The sequence below is a fragment of the Micropterus salmoides genome, unplaced genomic scaffold (assembly GCF_014851395.1).
Source record: "Micropterus salmoides isolate LMB-PRFRI ecotype aquatic unplaced genomic scaffold, ASM1485139v1 Ms_hic_scaffold_1811, whole genome shotgun sequence".
Lineage (NCBI taxonomy): Eukaryota > Metazoa > Chordata > Actinopteri > Centrarchiformes > Centrarchidae > Micropterus > Micropterus salmoides.
This window is the reverse complement of record NW_024040942.1, coordinates 2,281-20,844: the sequence shown is the minus strand read 5'-3', so window position 1 is coordinate 20,844 and position 18,564 is coordinate 2,281. Positions and strand designations below refer to the sequence as shown.

The 18,564-nt window shown below is 40.6% G+C and overlaps 1 protein-coding gene across 1 annotated transcript in view; it reads right to left on the bottom strand.

The window, feature by feature from the left end:
* Positions 1–17,672, bottom strand: part of LOC119909671 (NT-3 growth factor receptor-like) — a gene marked incomplete at its 3' end in the record, with an annotated part of 34,715 nt that extends 17,043 nt beyond the window's left edge. Inside the window, exons 1-3 of the mRNA XM_038727886.1 lie at positions 17,648–17,672; positions 12,545–12,733; positions 2,957–3,087 (exon numbers count right to left, since the gene is read on the bottom strand). Coding sequence (XP_038583814.1) covers positions 2,957–3,087; positions 12,545–12,733; positions 17,648–17,672 — 345 coding nt within the window. The remainder of the gene's footprint in view (positions 1–2,956; positions 3,088–12,544; positions 12,734–17,647) is intronic.
* Between the last annotated feature and the right edge of the window lie 892 nt (positions 17,673–18,564).

Below are 18,564 nucleotides of genomic sequence, written 5' to 3'. Positions count from 1 at the left end.
CAGCTGATTTTGTGTGAGTCCAGAGTGAACCAGCACATATCTTAAGATTTGTGGTAAGTGCTGACTCCTTGTAACTTGAAGATACTGTCTAGATGTTCTTACCGTAGAGCCACATAAGTCCCACTGGGATGCTTCTGGTGGTCTGGTAGTGAATTAGCAGTGTCTGTCCTTGTTTTAATTAAGGGAGGATTCATCCACTCCTCATAAACGGCTCGGTTGCGATGTCGAAATAAGCAGCTCTCTGACTGGACATAAACTGTTTTCTCCAGTAAGTTGGACTCACTACACACCCACTAAACTTTATCCTTACTTTTGGCTAACCTCCAGAAGGTTCCTGCATTGCCAAAGAACATTCAAACCTAGATACCTAGGTTAAGGGCATTTCCCATAATTATAGTAGTCTATTGTTCTTACAGTATGAAGCACACAGTTTGGTGTAAATAGTTTTACAATACAACCAGTATCAGTTACTGTATGTGCCAAAGGGCAACAGTTAAGCTGTAGATGCAGAATGTTTACCAAAATATACTATTGTAGAGATGTGGACCATCCACAAACCTTATCTAGGCAACATAAGGAGAGCTGTCGCTGTTCTGATTCAGCAGAAACAAATTCTTGATTGATTGACTGAACTTATTGACGAAAACTGATCCTGACAGTTAACAGTGTGTGTAAGAGACAATGTGTAATGTGCAGTGTGTTTCAGAAAGGGCTGGTTGTAAGGACAAAAGTAGGATAATGCACCAAAGGGCACTAAATCCTGCAGGATTAAAAAAGCTGCAGCTGAAATCCCTCCATATCCTCCATAAGACATAACACCTGTCTGCAGCAGGTCAATGTGTCGGCCATGTTTAATAACTGCTGCTGTAATGACAAGACATCCTCTGTCTTCAATATATGTCATGTTATTAATCCTATCCATGCCAGTGTTAACATCTTAAACTGGATTGATGGTTTGCAGACCATGTTTTTTTGTTCGACCACTAGTGGTGCGGCTCGAACGGTGCTCGCTTGAGCTCACGATCGAGCATAATCTGAAACACAACCACTTTCATACAGAAATACCACAATATGTGGCTTTTCTCCAGACATGTTCAGGCCATGGGTTCAGGCTCTGTTACTTAGATGTTCCCGTCTCAGAGGCAGATCAACTCTGGCGCCGTACCTTTCATTCAGCGCAGCGAGCCGCATATCAGCACAATACTCCCGGAAAAAAGGCAGAGTGACAGCGGCTATAGACAGACAGGGAGAACAGACAGAGCTGGAAACTCCCACTGCAACGTTACAGTAATAGTTTTATCTGCTGCAGGCTGAACTAATCCATGCTCGTTACATGATCACAGTACATTTACTGCATTTAGCCGACGTGCTACAGTGTTAGCTCGCCTGCTGCTTTTCAGTAACTATCTTTACTATCTGTGAATCTTTCACTGGAGGCTCAGCAATGTCAGCACAGCTACATGTATTGGATGATAATCAAACGCTTAGTGAGCTGGAATGAATATTATAACGAGATTGTGTCACACTTTATAACAGCCCAGACCGCAGCAAGTAACTTTACTGTAACTAGTGATATAGGATGGCTCTTCCTCTGTGTTGTTGTGACCGTTATGTTGCAGTGTTTTATGTTATGTGGGTCACATTAGTTACACCGACTGAGAGGTGGAGAAGCTGTATACCTGAGTATTGGTAAAACCACAATAAACCTAAACTGAACGTTACGAAGAAAACAGTGGCAGGTCTGATCTACTGTAGCATTAGCTAGCTGCTCCTGGCAGCATCACTTTAGGCTAACGTTAGTAAAAAAATCGCTCCACATTTGCTTTTTACCGTTACATCCTTTCTTGCAGGCTAAATCAACAGTGGTACACAGGATAGTAACATGGGTGGTGTTAGTTGGTGAATTAATGTGGAAAGCGATATAACTTTGCACCGGATAACATTAGCAACTGCTTGGCGTTAGCCTGCGAGCTAACGTGACTTTCTCTGTGTGTCTCCAGCTTTACTAATGCTCACTGTGTTCTTACTCGACATCATCTGAACCTGTTTGGTCTGATGGGCTTCAGCACCTATATTGCTGTTTTGTATCCTTACATTTTCTGGGAGCCGGTTGTTTTTTGTGCTAGTGGACTGCATGTCGTTAGCTGCCGTGTTGTCGCTGTAGTCAGAGAGGCTTGGGAGCGCGCACAGGGCTGAATCCGACCCGGATACCTCACATTAAAAGCAGAATAGTGGCTGATTCAAGCAACGGAGAAAACAGGCGTGTGCTTCATTTCTACGTGAGTTTTGAGCACATTGATAATAAGGCAATGAAAATTTGATTTATTAAAATCAAAAACTTACATATTGCCCCTTTAACAAAACGTAGGTTCACTTCACTTTGACTTTTAAGTCTTCAACCCCTCAGGTGTGAGTACCTGAGGATTTCGATTACAGAACAGTTAGTATACTATAGGGACCACTGGACTCCACTGATTAATTAAACTTTATTAATAATTCATGAAACATGCCTCTCCTGCGGGCAAAATTGGCATGGTCCTCATCTGGGGAAATCTGGACTTTTCCGAATGCCTGTAGAACTCGGACAGTGGGAACTGCTGGTGGTGAGTATTATAATGTCGCATTTTATTAAGCGCCAACTGCCCATCCTCCTGTACTGTGATTAACCGCTCATGTTTTATGTTTTATTTGTACTTTCTGGTGAACCTAAAACTGGTTTGTGTCAGTGGGTGTGAGGAAGTTGATTAGTGGCTAGTTTGTGCTGCAGCTGAAGTGAGTGTTCTTTGAATGAATTTCCTTTGCAGTATATAAAAGTCAAAGTCAGGCCAAACTGAATGACGCATCATTTACCATGTAAAACCATTAAGGGTTCTGGATATATTGACACACACTGCTGTTCTCTCTGCTCACACACACACACACACACACACACACACACACAGCTTGTATTTCTTACCTTTACAGCTACCAGCATCTTGTCCTTGGTGGGGCTTAGGTTGTAACATTCAGCTAGGAAGACTTTGCCGAAGGCTCCTTCTCCGAGCTCCCTCTTCAAAATAATGTCCCTCCGTTTAATATGCTGAACATCTGAGAAAGACATAGACAGAGGGGGCTGAGTTAATATCCATCCAAAACGTTTAAAAAAAAAGCTGTCTGCACTTTGGTGGAGCCTGTTACCTTTAATTCCACTTCACTTAAAGGCTCAGTTCAACTAAATTCCAAACCTCACTGTCAACAGTTTTCATTGGGACTACTTTCAACTACAGAAACGGGAAACTGTTGTTGTGAATTATCTGGGGCATCCTGAAAAATGTTTCCGACGTAGTGCTTATGTTTGATTCATAAAAGATACTGAGCATAAAAAAACCTTTCTTATGCATGTTCTATCTATAAATCTCAAATTAACTTAAAATTGACAGCACCTGCCTTACAAGCAGCGATTTCCCCTTACATAATGCCAGCACGAATGAGGGTTTAGTCAGGAACAGCCAAGGACCAAAAGAGAAAAGCTAACTTTGTGGACGAATTAGTCAGTCGACTAAATAGTGGATTGACCCAAAGCAAAACACATAGCTTGGGAGTGATTCCTATCACATTTTGCTTAGAGAGAAGCGCATTTCTACGTCAAAGGAAGGTTTTAGAAATAACTACTTAGATGTGTTTATCTGTGTATCGTCAGTCCGTTTCATAAATGAGGCCACTGGAGTAATCTGTATTTGGGAAGACATGCTGCAGTTGAATGTTTTGAATAATTTAGTTTTATTGTATACATTCACTGACAACCCTGATTTGTGAGTAACTGACCTCAACTCACCCCTCTGTTATCTCAAATGCAAACCCTTGCATTCAAAAATAAAACCTGTTTCTGGGAACAAATGAACACTACAAAAATATAATTCGGTCTTTAACCATTTCTGGCTTTAATGTGGAAGAGGTCTGTGACAGGTTTCATTTTGATAGACTTGACCTTTAAACTGTATCATTTTTTTAAATTACCACTGTGAAGTCTTTTTTTTGCCAGCATCTGACTGTTGTTTACAGTAAACACAGTTCCTCCACTCTCATTTCTCCAAAAGGAAGGGAGGGCTTTGGAAGGGGGGTATACTTCAGTTGTGTGTGTGTGATTATCATTCTGAGTGATTGTGTGAGTACGTCGGTCTATTTGAAAAATCACGGTTGCATGGATATGTACTGCATGTTCATGTCAGTGTGTATTTGTGGAGAGGAGTACTCTGAATATACCTGAGCCACTGTGTGTGCGTGTGTGTGTGTGTGTGCGTGTGTGTGCGTGTGCGTGCGCGAGCGTATCATGCAGGCTAATTAGTGCAGTTACAAATAGCCAGGGTTAATGTTGTCATTAACACAGAGGCAGAGGGGGCAGTCACCTGTCAGCAATAACACACACACCCACCACCGCCACAGTTTGTGTACCTGTGTGCCAGCAAGTGTGTCTAAAATGTGTGTGTGTGTGTGTGTTAACACTACACTGTAAGAATATCCTTAAATGCACACTATCTTATGGTGGAATTATCTAAGTGTGTGTGTGTGTGTGTTTGGAGTGTAATGTATATGTTTCCATGACAACCAGCCTCCCAGTCTCTTATCTGAATGTTTTCTGTTAAAATTCAGCAAATAATATACCGTGGATTTGATTTCCTCTTATCAATTCAATTGAATTCATCTGCCTTCTAGAAAGAAATAAGGTAAATAAGTATCTCCTGTCGTACAGCTGCTTCTTCCCCCTGTGAGACCCTTAAACCCATCACCCATCCTCAGCACTGCACCATGTAAAATTGTTTTATTTCTTTGACTTGTTATTTATCCACCTATTTACTGTATCTAATTTTTGTATATAACATTTGCATAAAATAATATCCAAATTCATCTCATTATACAACCCTGTGTTGTAAACTGATAAATAAATCTATCTTTCTATCTATCTATCTTCTATATTTATAAAAAAAAAAAAAAGACAAAAAAAAATCCCCCTCTCACCCCTTGCGGGGTGGTACGTGTCAACCTCAAGCCCAAGTCCTCTACCAGAGGAATGGGAGTTTCAGGGTTCTGCGCAGTATCTTAGCTGTTCCAAGGACTGCACTCTTCTGGGCCGAGACCTCTGATGTTATACCTGGAATCTGCTGTAGCCACTCTCCCAGTTTGGGGGTCACAGCCCCCAGTGCTCCGATTACCACTTGTTGCTCTTACTTTCCACATCTTTTCTAGCTCCTCTTTCAGCCCTTGGTATTTCTCAAGCTTCTCGTGTTCCTTCTTCTTGATGTTTCTGTCACTTGGGATTGCCACATCTATCACTGCAGCCTTCTTCTGCTGTTTGTCGATCAACAAGATGTCTGGTTGATTAGCCGTCACCAGTTTGTCAGTCTGGATCTTGAAGTCCCACAGGATCTTAGCTTGGTCATTCTCAACTACCTTAGGAGGTGACTTCCATTTTGACCTTGGGACTTCCAGCCCATACTCATGCCAGATGTTCCTGTACACTATATATTTAGACTCCAATGCTACGTTATTTTGGAATATGTTAGTATTCATGAGTTTTACTCTAATCTATGGAGCCAGTGAGTTCTTGTAAACATTCTTGTAAGACTCAACCCTGTAAGATTTCCAGAGAACACATCTGTTGTCTCCCTAACAAGGACAGTTACATGTGAGAAATAACTAGAGCCAGAAGGTCATTGAAGGGTCAGCCAATGACTCCAAATTAGACCTCTCTTACTTTTCCCTGTAATAAAAGTTAATGCAAGATTAATATTATGTTAACCATGTTTTCATCATTATGCCATGCCAATTTACTGCTTTTTTTTTTATTTTATGATATTTATTGGCATTTTTTGGTGGAGCAACTTCTACACTTCAGTGGTTGTTAAGAAAGTGCTCTCCCTCAGTCACTGAAAGATGTCCATGGAGTGACTGAAAGCACCATACGCTCAAGTCTACTCAAGTAGATTCTGTAGCTATACAAATGTTTTTGTTTGTGGTCATTTTCAAAAAGACACCCTGTGATTAAAAATAATCCAGGTACAATTCACCTCAGTTTATACAACCAAACTCTAAAATATGGTGTCTCTCTACACACACAGCAGTTTGGCAGCCCAGCTGAGTAATAAGTCCTTGAAATCCTTAAGCATAATTTCATCACAGGGGTCTAAAACTATCAAAAAAAGAATTCATCTTTTTTAAATTAGGCATAGGGCAGTGTGTTAAAGGGTTGAAGACATGCATTCAGTTATCTGCTGCTTCTTCCAAAGTTGTTATTTAAAGAACCAAAACATGGTTAATAATGCTGTTTATATAAGTTAAGTGTAGGGTTTTCACTTTAGGGCTTCACTCACTTTGATGTTAACAATATCACTAAGCCCTCGAGGTCCACAACATTTCATACATACAGAACCAACATTACTCAGCAACCAATAAAGTGAGTTGTTATGATATTTGTTCAGATACAATACGAAGAACCATTGATAACAGAATCATGGGTCTAGTAAAAAGCTATTTCTGCAAAATTATTCAAAACTTTGGCTGGGAGGTGCTGTCACCCCTGGCATTCAGGCTTCACAGCCCTTAGAATTGTTTATGAGTAATTCCTAATGTGTGCTGCTATTGGTCTTTGGAAAGTCGGGGTTAACTGTTCCTTAGCCCCCAGAGGGACATGTATGTGAGATAGTGAACAGAGATTCTAGCAGAATGGAATGAAGCTTCAAGCCATGACAGATGCAAAAATTCTAAGCAATGTTGTTTTCTTTTGCAGCCAGACTGAAAGCCTCTGTGGCCCTCAGAGATTAAAATAGTAATTACCCTCCAAAATATTAATAATATTAAGTGTTAAACGGGACGACCGACATCATTATTATTTTTGATAAACTACATGCAAAGTTTTGTGGATCGCCGAAACTTGCACCCATATGTGATTGCTGAAAATATCATTCCAAAACCATCTGCTGCTGCTACAGGCTCAGCGTTTCTGGAAAGTCTTTTTCACCAGATATTGGTTGCTGTAACTCTTAAATTTACTCTAAAATATTTCTGTGATTCTTGTGACAAACTGCTCCTGGCAACTGTTACAGCAACTTCTGAAAGTCGACTGAAAATGATGTGGGTGGGGTGGGTACGTCACTTGCTACTCGCAGCAAAATAAAACAAAAAGCCTGCTACTCCCATCAAGAAATCAGTTAACATGAAAACAACGTCAGGTTGAATGAATGAATGAAGCTGATATGAAATGACAATTCAGTCTCATTAGTAGGCCAGATATTTGCTCCCATTCAGACACACACTGTTCTTCCACAGCAAACTTGCCACAAACTGCAGACACAACATTGGAAGCATACTATTGTCTCAAATCTCATTTTTTTTAACCTAACATAAAGATTTCCTTTAAGGACTTGATGGGGGGAGACAGTGGAGCGAACTGCAGACATGTACAATGTGCATACTACACTGGGTGTTCACACATGCAGACGGCGTATTTATACAGTCTGGGCAGAGCTGCTGTGGGAGTCTCTCTCACTTGATGTGGGAATGTGGTTAGGCCCATCACAGTGTGCATGAAACCGAGCCGGAAACTGCTTGCAGCTCTTGATTAAAGATTTTCTCTTTGACCTCTAACTTTTAACAGTCTGTTAAAGTCGTCCCAGTTTCAGCTTGTACTACTTGTACTGTATTCTAGCTGGCAGTGCTGTGTGCACTGCTGAATGTCTTTAGCACAGTGGGGGGTGGGACCACACACGCACACATTCATCAAAATTAATACAAAACCGCATTCAAGCAGATATATACATGTACAGCAGGAAAGGCACCCAAGGGAATACACATCTTTCACTGTACCATCACCCACAAACACCCACACCCACACAAAGGTTCACTGAATGATTTGACCGTTCCGCTACTGGGTTGCAATTAGCAAGACTATAATGAGCTCTGGGACTCCCATCGTCCAGCAGCATACTTATAGCTGCTATAGAGGCTCTGAGGAAGGAGATGACAGCAGAGCAAATGGCCCCAGAAAAGGACCTTTCAGTCACTTCAGTAACACTATACTTGAAGTGATTTTAATGCATTTTATGCACATAATGACAAATGGAGATGGTTTAGTCACATGGTAACAGAAGAAACATTGAGCAAAAACTCAGCTGTATCGTTAATATATTGATATTATTGAAATGTGACAGTAACCCATTGCTGAATTTGATGTGACGCTTTCTCCAATATTGTGCCAAGTAAAGGTAGATGTGAAAGAGCTGTTACTGGCATTACAAAATACAAAAGATGGCGGCTCCTGTTGAAAATGATACCTCAAATTAGAAACGTGTACATCAATTGATAAATTTAGGTTATATAGAAATAAAAAAAGAGTACTACACAAATGGTTCAGACGCTGTGACTCAAGAGGTAAAACAGCTTGCCTGCTAAGTGAAAAATCAGCGGTTTGATCCCCTGTTCCTCTAGTCTGCATGTCAAAGTGTACGTTGGCAAAATATTGAACCCCAAACTGCTTCTAATGACACACCTAAAAATGCACAAACTTCTAACGGACGCTGAGCGCTTGTTTTTATTTCTTGATGACCTCTATGAGAGACTTGAGCCAGGTGAGGAAAAAGCGCAGGTCAGGCAGAATCCAGAAGGTTTTGCATGGGACGACGTGGCGTCCCTCCAGTCACAGAGTTTACAGCCCATTCCAGGGTGGTGTCACTTTTCCTGAGGTGTGTCTGAAGCACTTTGAAAGTGAGACGAACTGTTGTGCCGACCTGAGAGAACTGTGTGAACAGTTTTGAAAAAGTGAACTCGTATAGAGAAATGTGGCTGTGTATTGTATAACTGTAATAAGACAGAACGGAGGGCTGTGTGTCTCGGTGAGAAACAGCATCACTGTGTTAGAATTACCCAGACCTGACTAAGATCTGGTTTGGAGATAACTTAAATTATGAGAAAAAGTGAAAAAAATTCATAACAGTTATACAGAAGCACTCTTGTGTCCATAACCCCATATGATGAAGATGATGAGGGGTTTATGAACATGACATGAAAGGAAGAAATACAGTTCTCACACACACACACACACACACACACACACACACACACACACACACACACACACACACACACACACACACACACACACCACAGGAAATATATAGCTGATGATTTTCACACAAGGTGACTCTTGTGATGGATCAGCATCGCCATTGGCAACGGAATCAGTAGTGTGTGCTTGTGTGTGTGTGTTTTCGCCCAGGGGATTTGTTGAGATTTATGTGGCTGTAAAGGCAAGAAGTGATTTGCTCCGCTGCTTTTGCAGAATGCTATCTGTGTTCAATAGAGACAGGGAGAGGGTGGAGAGAATAACAGACAGAGACAGAAGAAGGAGTGAAACAGAAATGTGCATGTTACATCGGAGGGGCAGGTCCCTAACCCCAGCTCATCCAGCTCCTATGAGGTTTTTACAGAACTACTATGGCTGAGACCCACGAGAAATGAACTTGCTGAATATTAAAAAAATAATTATTGTAAATTTGTTACAATGACAAGGTGCTCATATTTTACTGTAGATTGTGGTTAAAAAGCAATTCACTATCAGGATTTGATCCATTCGGTACGAAAACATTAGTGGAAGGCTTAACTAGAAGTTAAGCCAGGGGCCGGAGGAAGTCCACAAAATGGAACATAGAAACCCCACCGCCAACTAGCGTTTTGGTGATGTAATTGCAGAATGATGCATACGTCAACGCACAAGTTTAAGTGCTCACGCCACAGCATGGCTACTTGACCCAAGTATAAATCAGCCTTGAATTTTACTTCATTCCAAATAACTCCTCCCACATCACAAATACTTTCAAATGGATTGACTCTGGGCCAGAATGGTGCTGTCATGATACTGTGAACAAATCCACTGACTGTGACCACTCTATTCTGTAGAGACTGCTAGTATTCAGATAGGGTGCCAGTCAGAGTCTCAGTCTGACAAACTTTTTCTATACAGCCAGCAACCCTACGAAGGAGTTAGCGCAGCAACCAACCCCTTCAATTAGTAATTTAGTCTTGGCTAAAGGTTTCAGGTAACAAAACAAATGAGGTTCGTCTTAGCTGGGATCAAAGGCTGTGTTAGCAAAAGTTTTTTTGGAGTTCATGGTAAAGTGACACATATTTTAGTTAAAGTAAAAACTTCACATTTTACCCACCATCATAGTTGAAGGTAAATATAAGTCCACATCCACTTGCCTGATTTGCACAATGAGACGCAGAGTTCTTAGACCTTTTCTGCACATAGAAAGTTATTTGAATTTAAAATGCTATGGTCTATTCTGATGGTGACAGTAGTAGTTGACAGCGCTGTTGTTGAGTGAACAAACATTTTTGAAAGCTTGGTGATTATTATGAGAGAAACCAAAGCATGGTTTATTTCAGTTGCTGGCAGCAGATTTTGTGTTCATTTTATTTGGAGCTCATGAAGAAAGAACTGCTTATTAGTTGAGACTGCAATTGGACCTCATATGTGTGCTACAACAGGCTGACGTGTAAGTGAAATCAGGTTTAGCAGTCTACACGGACCACAACCTTGTCGTGTTTCTGCTATCTGAGACTTTGTTATTGCAGGTTTACAGCCTTGGCAATTTTAATATTACAGGAACGGCCAATGTTATAGCACATGCATTGTCCCCTTGCTGTGTTGATGCCTGGATTTACTGTACTGTATATGTCTTCTGCCTTTCTTCTTAAATTGCTTCTCTGGTACCAGGGTTGCTGAGGATGGGTTGGGGAAGCAACTCACTAGAGGGTTTTTTGTTTTTCAATATTATTTAATTCACTGAAAAATGTTTTGCCTTTATGGATGTTGGCAGTAATATGACTCATACATAACAGAGAACAGGCAGAAACAGGACAAAAACAACATGCCTTGTCTTAGTGGGGGGGTAGTAGCTCAGTCCATTGCTTGGGAACTGTCGTCTCTCCGATTCAGGTCCAGTTTGGACCAGTCAATACATAATGTGCACTGGTAGCTGGAGAGATGCCAGTCCACTTCTTGGGCACGGCCGAGTTGCCTTTGAGCAAGGTACCAGACTCCTAACTGCACAGGGCACCATCCTATGAGGCCGTCCCCTCACTCTGACATCTCTCCATACATTAATGCATGTGTACAGGTCCTGTTAAAATATGAAAGTTCCTCCAGAGGGATTAAGAAAGAATGTCTTCCTTCTTACTAGAGCCCGACCGATATGGGTTTTGGGTGGCTGATGCCGATATTAAAGTGGAAAAGAGCTTATTTATGAGCCGATATTTAGATGTTGAAAACGATGACCTGCAACTTTGGAAATTTAATTTAACTAAAACTATAAACAGAGCTGGTATGTCTCTTGACTAAACGTTTCACATGTACATCACACAAAGAGGAGCTACAGGAAGCCGTGTTAGATTCTTGTTCAGCTCACGTTTATTTACATGTCCGCTCTGGTTTAATCATTTCAGACACGCCGACTGTAACTGTAGACAGGTGGCTCGCGGATATATTTAGAATACATCAGAGACTCTAGTTTAACAGCTCATTAATGTTAGTACTTCTCCACTGATAAACATGGAATAATAGCTTTGTGGCTAATTTAGTAACGGGCAGCGTTAGCTACTGTAATGTTACGTACATGTACTGTAACGTTACGTACACGTTTCAGAAATAAATCTACAATCACGTCTATCAACACCCAAATAAAGTAACATTAAACACACTGCTGTGAGCCGGGAGGAGGAAGTGAGAGGGCAATGAAAAACGGGAGGGTTAGCAAGTCATGAATGTTTTCAGGAGAGGAGAAGTGATTGGGTCTGTTTTTAATATAATTATGTAAGTCATGTAATTAACGTGACAAAGACCTGACGCACTGCTAACACAGCCCTCTCCGTGTTTCTACATGCTGCAGTAGACTCCGGGCAGCTGATTGTTTTCTTTTGTGGTTTTCCTGGAGTAGTGTTGTTAACAGAGGAGTTACAGAGCGCCCTCTGGTGGGCAAGCTATGGAACACCGTTTCTTTATCAATAGTCATATATCTGCTATAAATGCCAACTAAATGCAATTAGCTCATCGCGGCCAATAATATTGGCTGGTCGATAATATCGGTCGGGCTCTACTTCCTACATTTGACTCGTTTGTAATGAGGAACTGACAAAATGCAGGACAGTAGGACAAAAACAGCTCACTTTCTGCACTTTCTGCTTTGCTCCATGTTGACAGGCATTCGATCTAGCAAATCACCTCTTTGGCAGTTCCCACAATTTGTAGATGGTTCCCAATACAAATTGTTTCCAAGTTTAATAGCATTTAAAACTAAGCAGAATTTTGTGGTTAGTTCAATTTTGCACCACAAACAAATTGCCCCAGAAATCGGTCGAGAGCGGATCGAGAAGAGGTCTTGGTCTTGTTGTTCAGGCAGTACCAGAGTTTGAATGACAATGTTCAACACAAGCCAACACAAAGGTGTGATGAACCAAACAGGTGTGAAAGTGTGCTTACTGTAGGCTTTACTGTGCTGACAACGTCTGTACTTACAGGTTGTGGGTTTGTTACAGTTGTGTCCATGTCTAAAGTACTGGGGGTTCTCTATGACAGGGATCCTGGTCATTCCAATCACCACAGCGTCTGGCCCGGCATCCAGCGTACAGGGGCTGATAATACCATGGTTCACATGATGAAGGGGGCTGGCAGAATCTTCTTCACCGCTAATCACTGCTACTGGTCCTAAAAAGACAGAGAGAGGCAATAATTATTATCTTAATATTATTATCTCTTTAATGTCAGAGACACAGACCTGTGGGTAAACAAAAAACAAAACTTGTGGCTTCAAATCTCAAGTCTCTGCATACAAATCTGTTTTGGAATTGGAAAAGTGGGATGAAATGACTATGAATGGGTGGAATGGGAGGCAGAGGGAAAGAGAAAGAAGAAGAGTTTGAGTTTAGGACAGTCAGTAAGCTGTCCATCTACACATCATCTACAACTCAGTGAGTGCTCATGCTTTCACTAATGCACTCAATTACTCAATAAGTCAGCAAGGCTGCTGGGTAGTTAGCCATCTATGCCATCAATCCGCTAGTTAATAATAAATAATAAATAATAATCCTGATCATATTTAGAATCAGATATTTTTATCATTAACGAGAATCGTACACAAGATAAGAAACAGCATGATGTCTTTCAGACTAATTTGTCTGTAGATTACATAATAACATTTTGTATCTAAAAATTATGTGATTTACCATTTGAAAACATGTGAAAGAATACGAGAATAAGAAATGAGTGAAGAATAAGACACTCCATGATAGTCAGTAGATTGATCAGGAGAAAATGCAGGAGATAACTTAGTGATGTAAAGACCTAGAAAGACCTACAAGTGGCCCTAGATTCCATTCAAGTATGTAAGTAACAGCCCTCATGTTACTGGCTGTGTTCCTGACTACTTTAAACAGGCCAGTAGTGTCTGTACTTTGGTTATGTTGATTTGATGGAGATGGTGATTGTTTTGGTGAGGCCAGAGGAAGGGTTACAGAAAGTTTCGAAGAAGCTAAAAACCAACCTACGACAAAACTATGGGGTACGGGCAGAAGGTCCGGAAGCTGAGGCAGATGACTGGGACAGAGGACACGGACTAGAGATACAGGAGGCTTAGAAGAAGAAAAAGATGCTTAAAAGTAATCTCCGGCTTTTTATACCACCTGGGTTTTATTTTCATAGTTCACCAGTGTGAGTAAGGCATTGTCTTATTCATGGCAACAACTAGGAAAATCTGACTTTACCTTTAAAAGGAGTGGAAAAAGTTTAGAGGTGGAGAGTTAGGGGTTGGAGAGACTTTTGAGGTGGATTCAGAGCTTTACAGGTGGGGACAGGGCTTTAGTGGTGCATCAGTGGTTTGAGATGTAGAGATTGTGGTGCTTTAAAGGTAAAGGAGGTCTGAAAGCAAAATATGAGCTTCAGAAGCAGAGTAGAGTTTAGAGGACTGAGGGTAGGGGAGGGAACTGATGGGTTGAAAAGATGATTTTTGCAGGGCTTGGTGCTTTCAAATGCTCACCACACACACACAAACACACTAAATCACACTGTGTGTAAAATACTAGCTGCCTTTGCAGTTTTGACAAAACGTAGCACAAAAATCACTCACACTTATTCATGAAACAGCAACATCTGCTGTTAAACACACTGCAATGGTATCAAAGCACACAGTCACACACAAACACCTAGAAGAATATGTCAGTTCTCCTGTCAGTTAATAAATGAGAAAGCAGCACCAATACAGGATGTCCAAGAAGTCCTGATTTACAGGGAAACATAATACCATCAATGAGAATGATTTCTAATTTCTCTTGAGGCTTCTTGCTTTTTAACTCCCACTTACAGCACCTAAATGTGAAGAGTGATATCTTACAAGAAGCGTCAAACTGCGGTCACTGCAGGTCATCACTTCAGATAGCAGCCCTTTTAAAAAACTTATTTAAACCAGATGTGAAAATGTCCTCATTTCTCTGCTCCAGATGTTAAGCAGTGTGAAAAAAAAATGCTCAGCTGTAAAAAACAAACAAACTAAATACCAACAGATTCTAGCAAAATCTCTTCTCTGGAATCATAAACCTCCCTTTGTTAGTGTAGAAGTTAGATCCTACATGGGTTTTTTTTCCAGACCTTGTGGTTGTAGTTGCAAATGTCTGTCTGGCAAAAGCCATTTTAACATTTATTCCTTAAAACTTAATAGTTGCTATTTAAAAAGCTACTAGTACTTTTAGTTAGTTACTAGTAACTATTCCATTAGCTACTGGTAACTATTTTTTATTTACTAGTCACTAGTTGCATTACATTACATTTTCTTCATTGAAATCAATGGTGCAGTTCAGATATCACCTATTCGTTAGTTACTTACTAGATCACGGGTTGGTAAACACGTCTGGCATCGGGCCAAATTTTTTCAAAAGATGGCGGGCCAGAACATATTCAATTGATTATTTACTGTGTGCCTTGTTAGGTCAGTCAGTACTGCACAGGCCTACAGAAGGGATTGTGTGTTCACTCCCCATGTGTGGCTAGTATTTTTTCTACCTTTTCAAAAAATTGATTATGAAGAAATCGATTTACATCAGAGTTAAGCATGTCCAGGAGTGTGTGCCTCCCAGCGATTGGTCCACATCAACCAATGGACGCTTATTTTCATGTCCTGCGTATTTCAACGCAGAGGAAATTCCTGCATTTCTCGTTTAGGAGAATCTTTTTCAGGGGTGTGTCAAGCAAGCCAGAGAATCTTTTGAATTTCCTTTAGAACTTTTCAGAGTGGAAGCTCTCAATTAAATACGACATAAAGTAATGCTGCTGAAATTTTGTAGGCACACTCAATAATTCTTTTTGCTGCTATCAAAGTAATCTGACCAGGGACCAGATATTATTGCTGGCGCGCCAGCTTTGGCCCCGGGCCACCTATTGCCAACCACTGATTTATATACTAGTACCTATTCATCAGTTACTAGTAACCATTCCAAAAGATACTAGTAACATTTGAATTCTTACTAGTAAATTTTCTTAGGTGACTACATTCATTAATGACTTGGTAAATGGCTTGATGATAGTAACATTTTAATTGTTGGAAGTAAGAATGGAATAATTAGTAGAAGTTACAAAAAATTAATTAATCTCAATCTCAATTGTTACTGGTAAAATGGGTATAGTTAGGCCTACTAGTAGCTTTTAGCAACTATTAGTTTGAAAGAATAAATATTCACATGGCTTGCTATATATTTGGGCATATAAATCTTTGTGTCACCCTTTTGGATTTGTATTTCACTTACAGCTGGTTTCTTTACACAGATACATTCTGAGCAAAGGAGGACATAAATGAACTCTAAAAGTAGCCCTGTTTGCTTTAAAGCCTTTGAATATACTCTGGAGTGGACGAGGACACGGACAGCTGCAGACCCTGCGGACGACTGCTGTTTATACTACTTTCAGGTGTCAGCTTGGCGAACACGTTCCGCAGTAGATCAGTTGGTCCCCTGGTAGCGTTAGTCGCTGCGCAGACCTGGTGTGGACAGGTCAGCACGATCACAAAACCCCTCTGGTCTCGTACCCCATCTGACGACGATTTTTTGCGGACCCTCGCGTACTCGCCAACGTGGAAAGTATAATCCTTGCATTACACTTATGGAACCTCATTCCTGGAGATCTCCTTGGCTCACAGATCTGGTGTCCCCACACCCTCTTGGATCTTTCAAACTAGTAACGGAGCAAAAAACAATGCAAACTATTTACCATTTATTAGGAAAAGTGCAGCTTGATAAATTGGAATAGATTTGAATGAATCCTCGACATAAAGGGTTCCAAAAGACGCTCACTCTACCATAGATTCCTGCTTAGATTGTAACATGTCTGCATCTGCATATGGGGAAATATATTTATGCTAGGGTATAATTTCCATTTTTATACTTTATGTGAAAGTAATGATATAATTTTGGACTTTTAGTTGAATTTGATTTTCTCACTTAAATCTCTCTAAACTTTGACAGCTGCCAAAATCCAGATGAGAGAAGAGATGAGTCGATAAATTGGTTGATGAATTCATCTCTGTCCCCTTAAATTACAAATGTGTGCTCAGAGCAGCAGCAGAAACTCTTTCTGAATGTTTAGTGATCTGGGTTTTCCCTCACTGATACCCCTCTAATTGGTGGAGCCTGAGAAGAAGACAATACTCATGTTGTAAAAAGGATTCAACATGTTATATGATACTACTACTACTACTACTAATAATAATAATAATAATAATAATAATAATAATAATAATAATAATTTGATATAGAGTTTATTTATTTATTTATTTATTAAATAAAAGATGTAAATACAAATTGACTATCAACTAAATATGAATGGGATTTGTTTGTTTAGTGCATTATAAAATTTTACATCTCAGGCTTTTTTTTGGGACTAGGCTATTATTACAGAATACAGCATAATGTGTTCTTTGCTAGGTTAATCGTGTGCACAAAATAGCATTCACATACTGATAGATATTTTTATTTTTATTTAAGAACCCCTGACTTCACTGCGCTCTTTCTTTCCCAGTACACCCCCAGCAGGTCAGGAGCAGCACTATGAAGCAGAGTTATATGAAGCATAGCAGGGAGTCTGCTTTGTAGTCCACAATAGTGCAGTCCATTGGGAGCTGAAGTCACAGGAGGCCACAGAAAGGAAGTCAACAGTGTGGACAGCCTGCCAGTCCATCACAGAGCTCACAAACACAATCACTTTCTCACCTAGAGGAACTTTCAGACTCAAATCCACTTGAGCTGCATGTCTTTGCCCTGGAAGCCCCGCATCAAGTACTGTGGGAACTCTGCAGAAAAGAGTGGGGTGGAGGCTGACCTGTGCTAAACTGCTGCCAGGTATACAAAGAATGTATTCCCACTATTATGTTCATGGTTCAGTTTGGTCCTGCTGTGACAGAATCAACATCGCACATATTTATCCCTCTATTGGTCATCATCCACGACATGTCATCTTTGTTTGTGCTCTACAGTTTGTACAATCATTAATTACGTTATACAACACTCATATTCATGGCAGAAGTCCTTGCAGCCTTACAAATTAACATAAGCCTCAACTGTACAGTCTTGTTTAGGTTACCAGTTTCAGGCTCCCGGTGTTCCATGCTGGCTTACACCATTAATGTGATGAGTAGCACCTGTGTTTCACCAGCTATGACAAGTCATAATGTCTGCTGAGTCAATCTAAAATTATTGCACTACATTTGGTCTCAGAACCTCCGTGACGCATTATCCAAAGATATAGTTTCCCTTGATGGCATCGCCCCTGGCCTCCAGCACCACTGTGAGGAATCTTGGAGTTATCTTTGATCAGGACATGTCGTTTAAGTCTCACATTAAGCAAATTTCAAGGACCGCCTTTTTTCACCTACGTAATATTGTGAAAATCAGGAACATCCTGTCTAAAAATGAAAAACTAGTCCATGCATTTGTTACTTCTAGGCTGGATTACTGCAATTCCTTATTATCAGGCTGCTCGAAAAAGACCATTAAGACTCTTCAGCTGATCCAGAATGCTGCAGCACGTGTTCTGACAGGAACGAGGAAAAGAGATCACATTTCTCCTGTTTTAGCTTCTTTGCATTGGCTTCCTGTAAAATCCAGAATAGAATTTAAAATCATTCTTCTTACCTACAAAGCTCTTAATGGTCAGGCACCATCTTATCTTAAAGAGCTCATAGTACCTTAGAGCACTGCGCTCCCAGAATGCAGGGTTACTTGTGGTTCCTAGTCTCCAAAAGTAGACTAGGAGCCAGAGCGTTCAGCTATCAAGCTCCTCTCCTGTAGAACCAGGTTCCAGTTTGGGTTCAGGAGGCAGACACCATCTCCACATTTAAGAGTAGGCTTAAGACTTTCCTCTTTGATAAAGCTTATAGTTAGGGCTAGCTCAGGTGAGTCCTGAACCATCCCTTAGTTATGCTGCTATAGGCCTAGACTGCCGGGGGATTTCCCACGATGCACTGAGCTCCTCTCTCCTCTACTTTCTCTCCCTCTGTA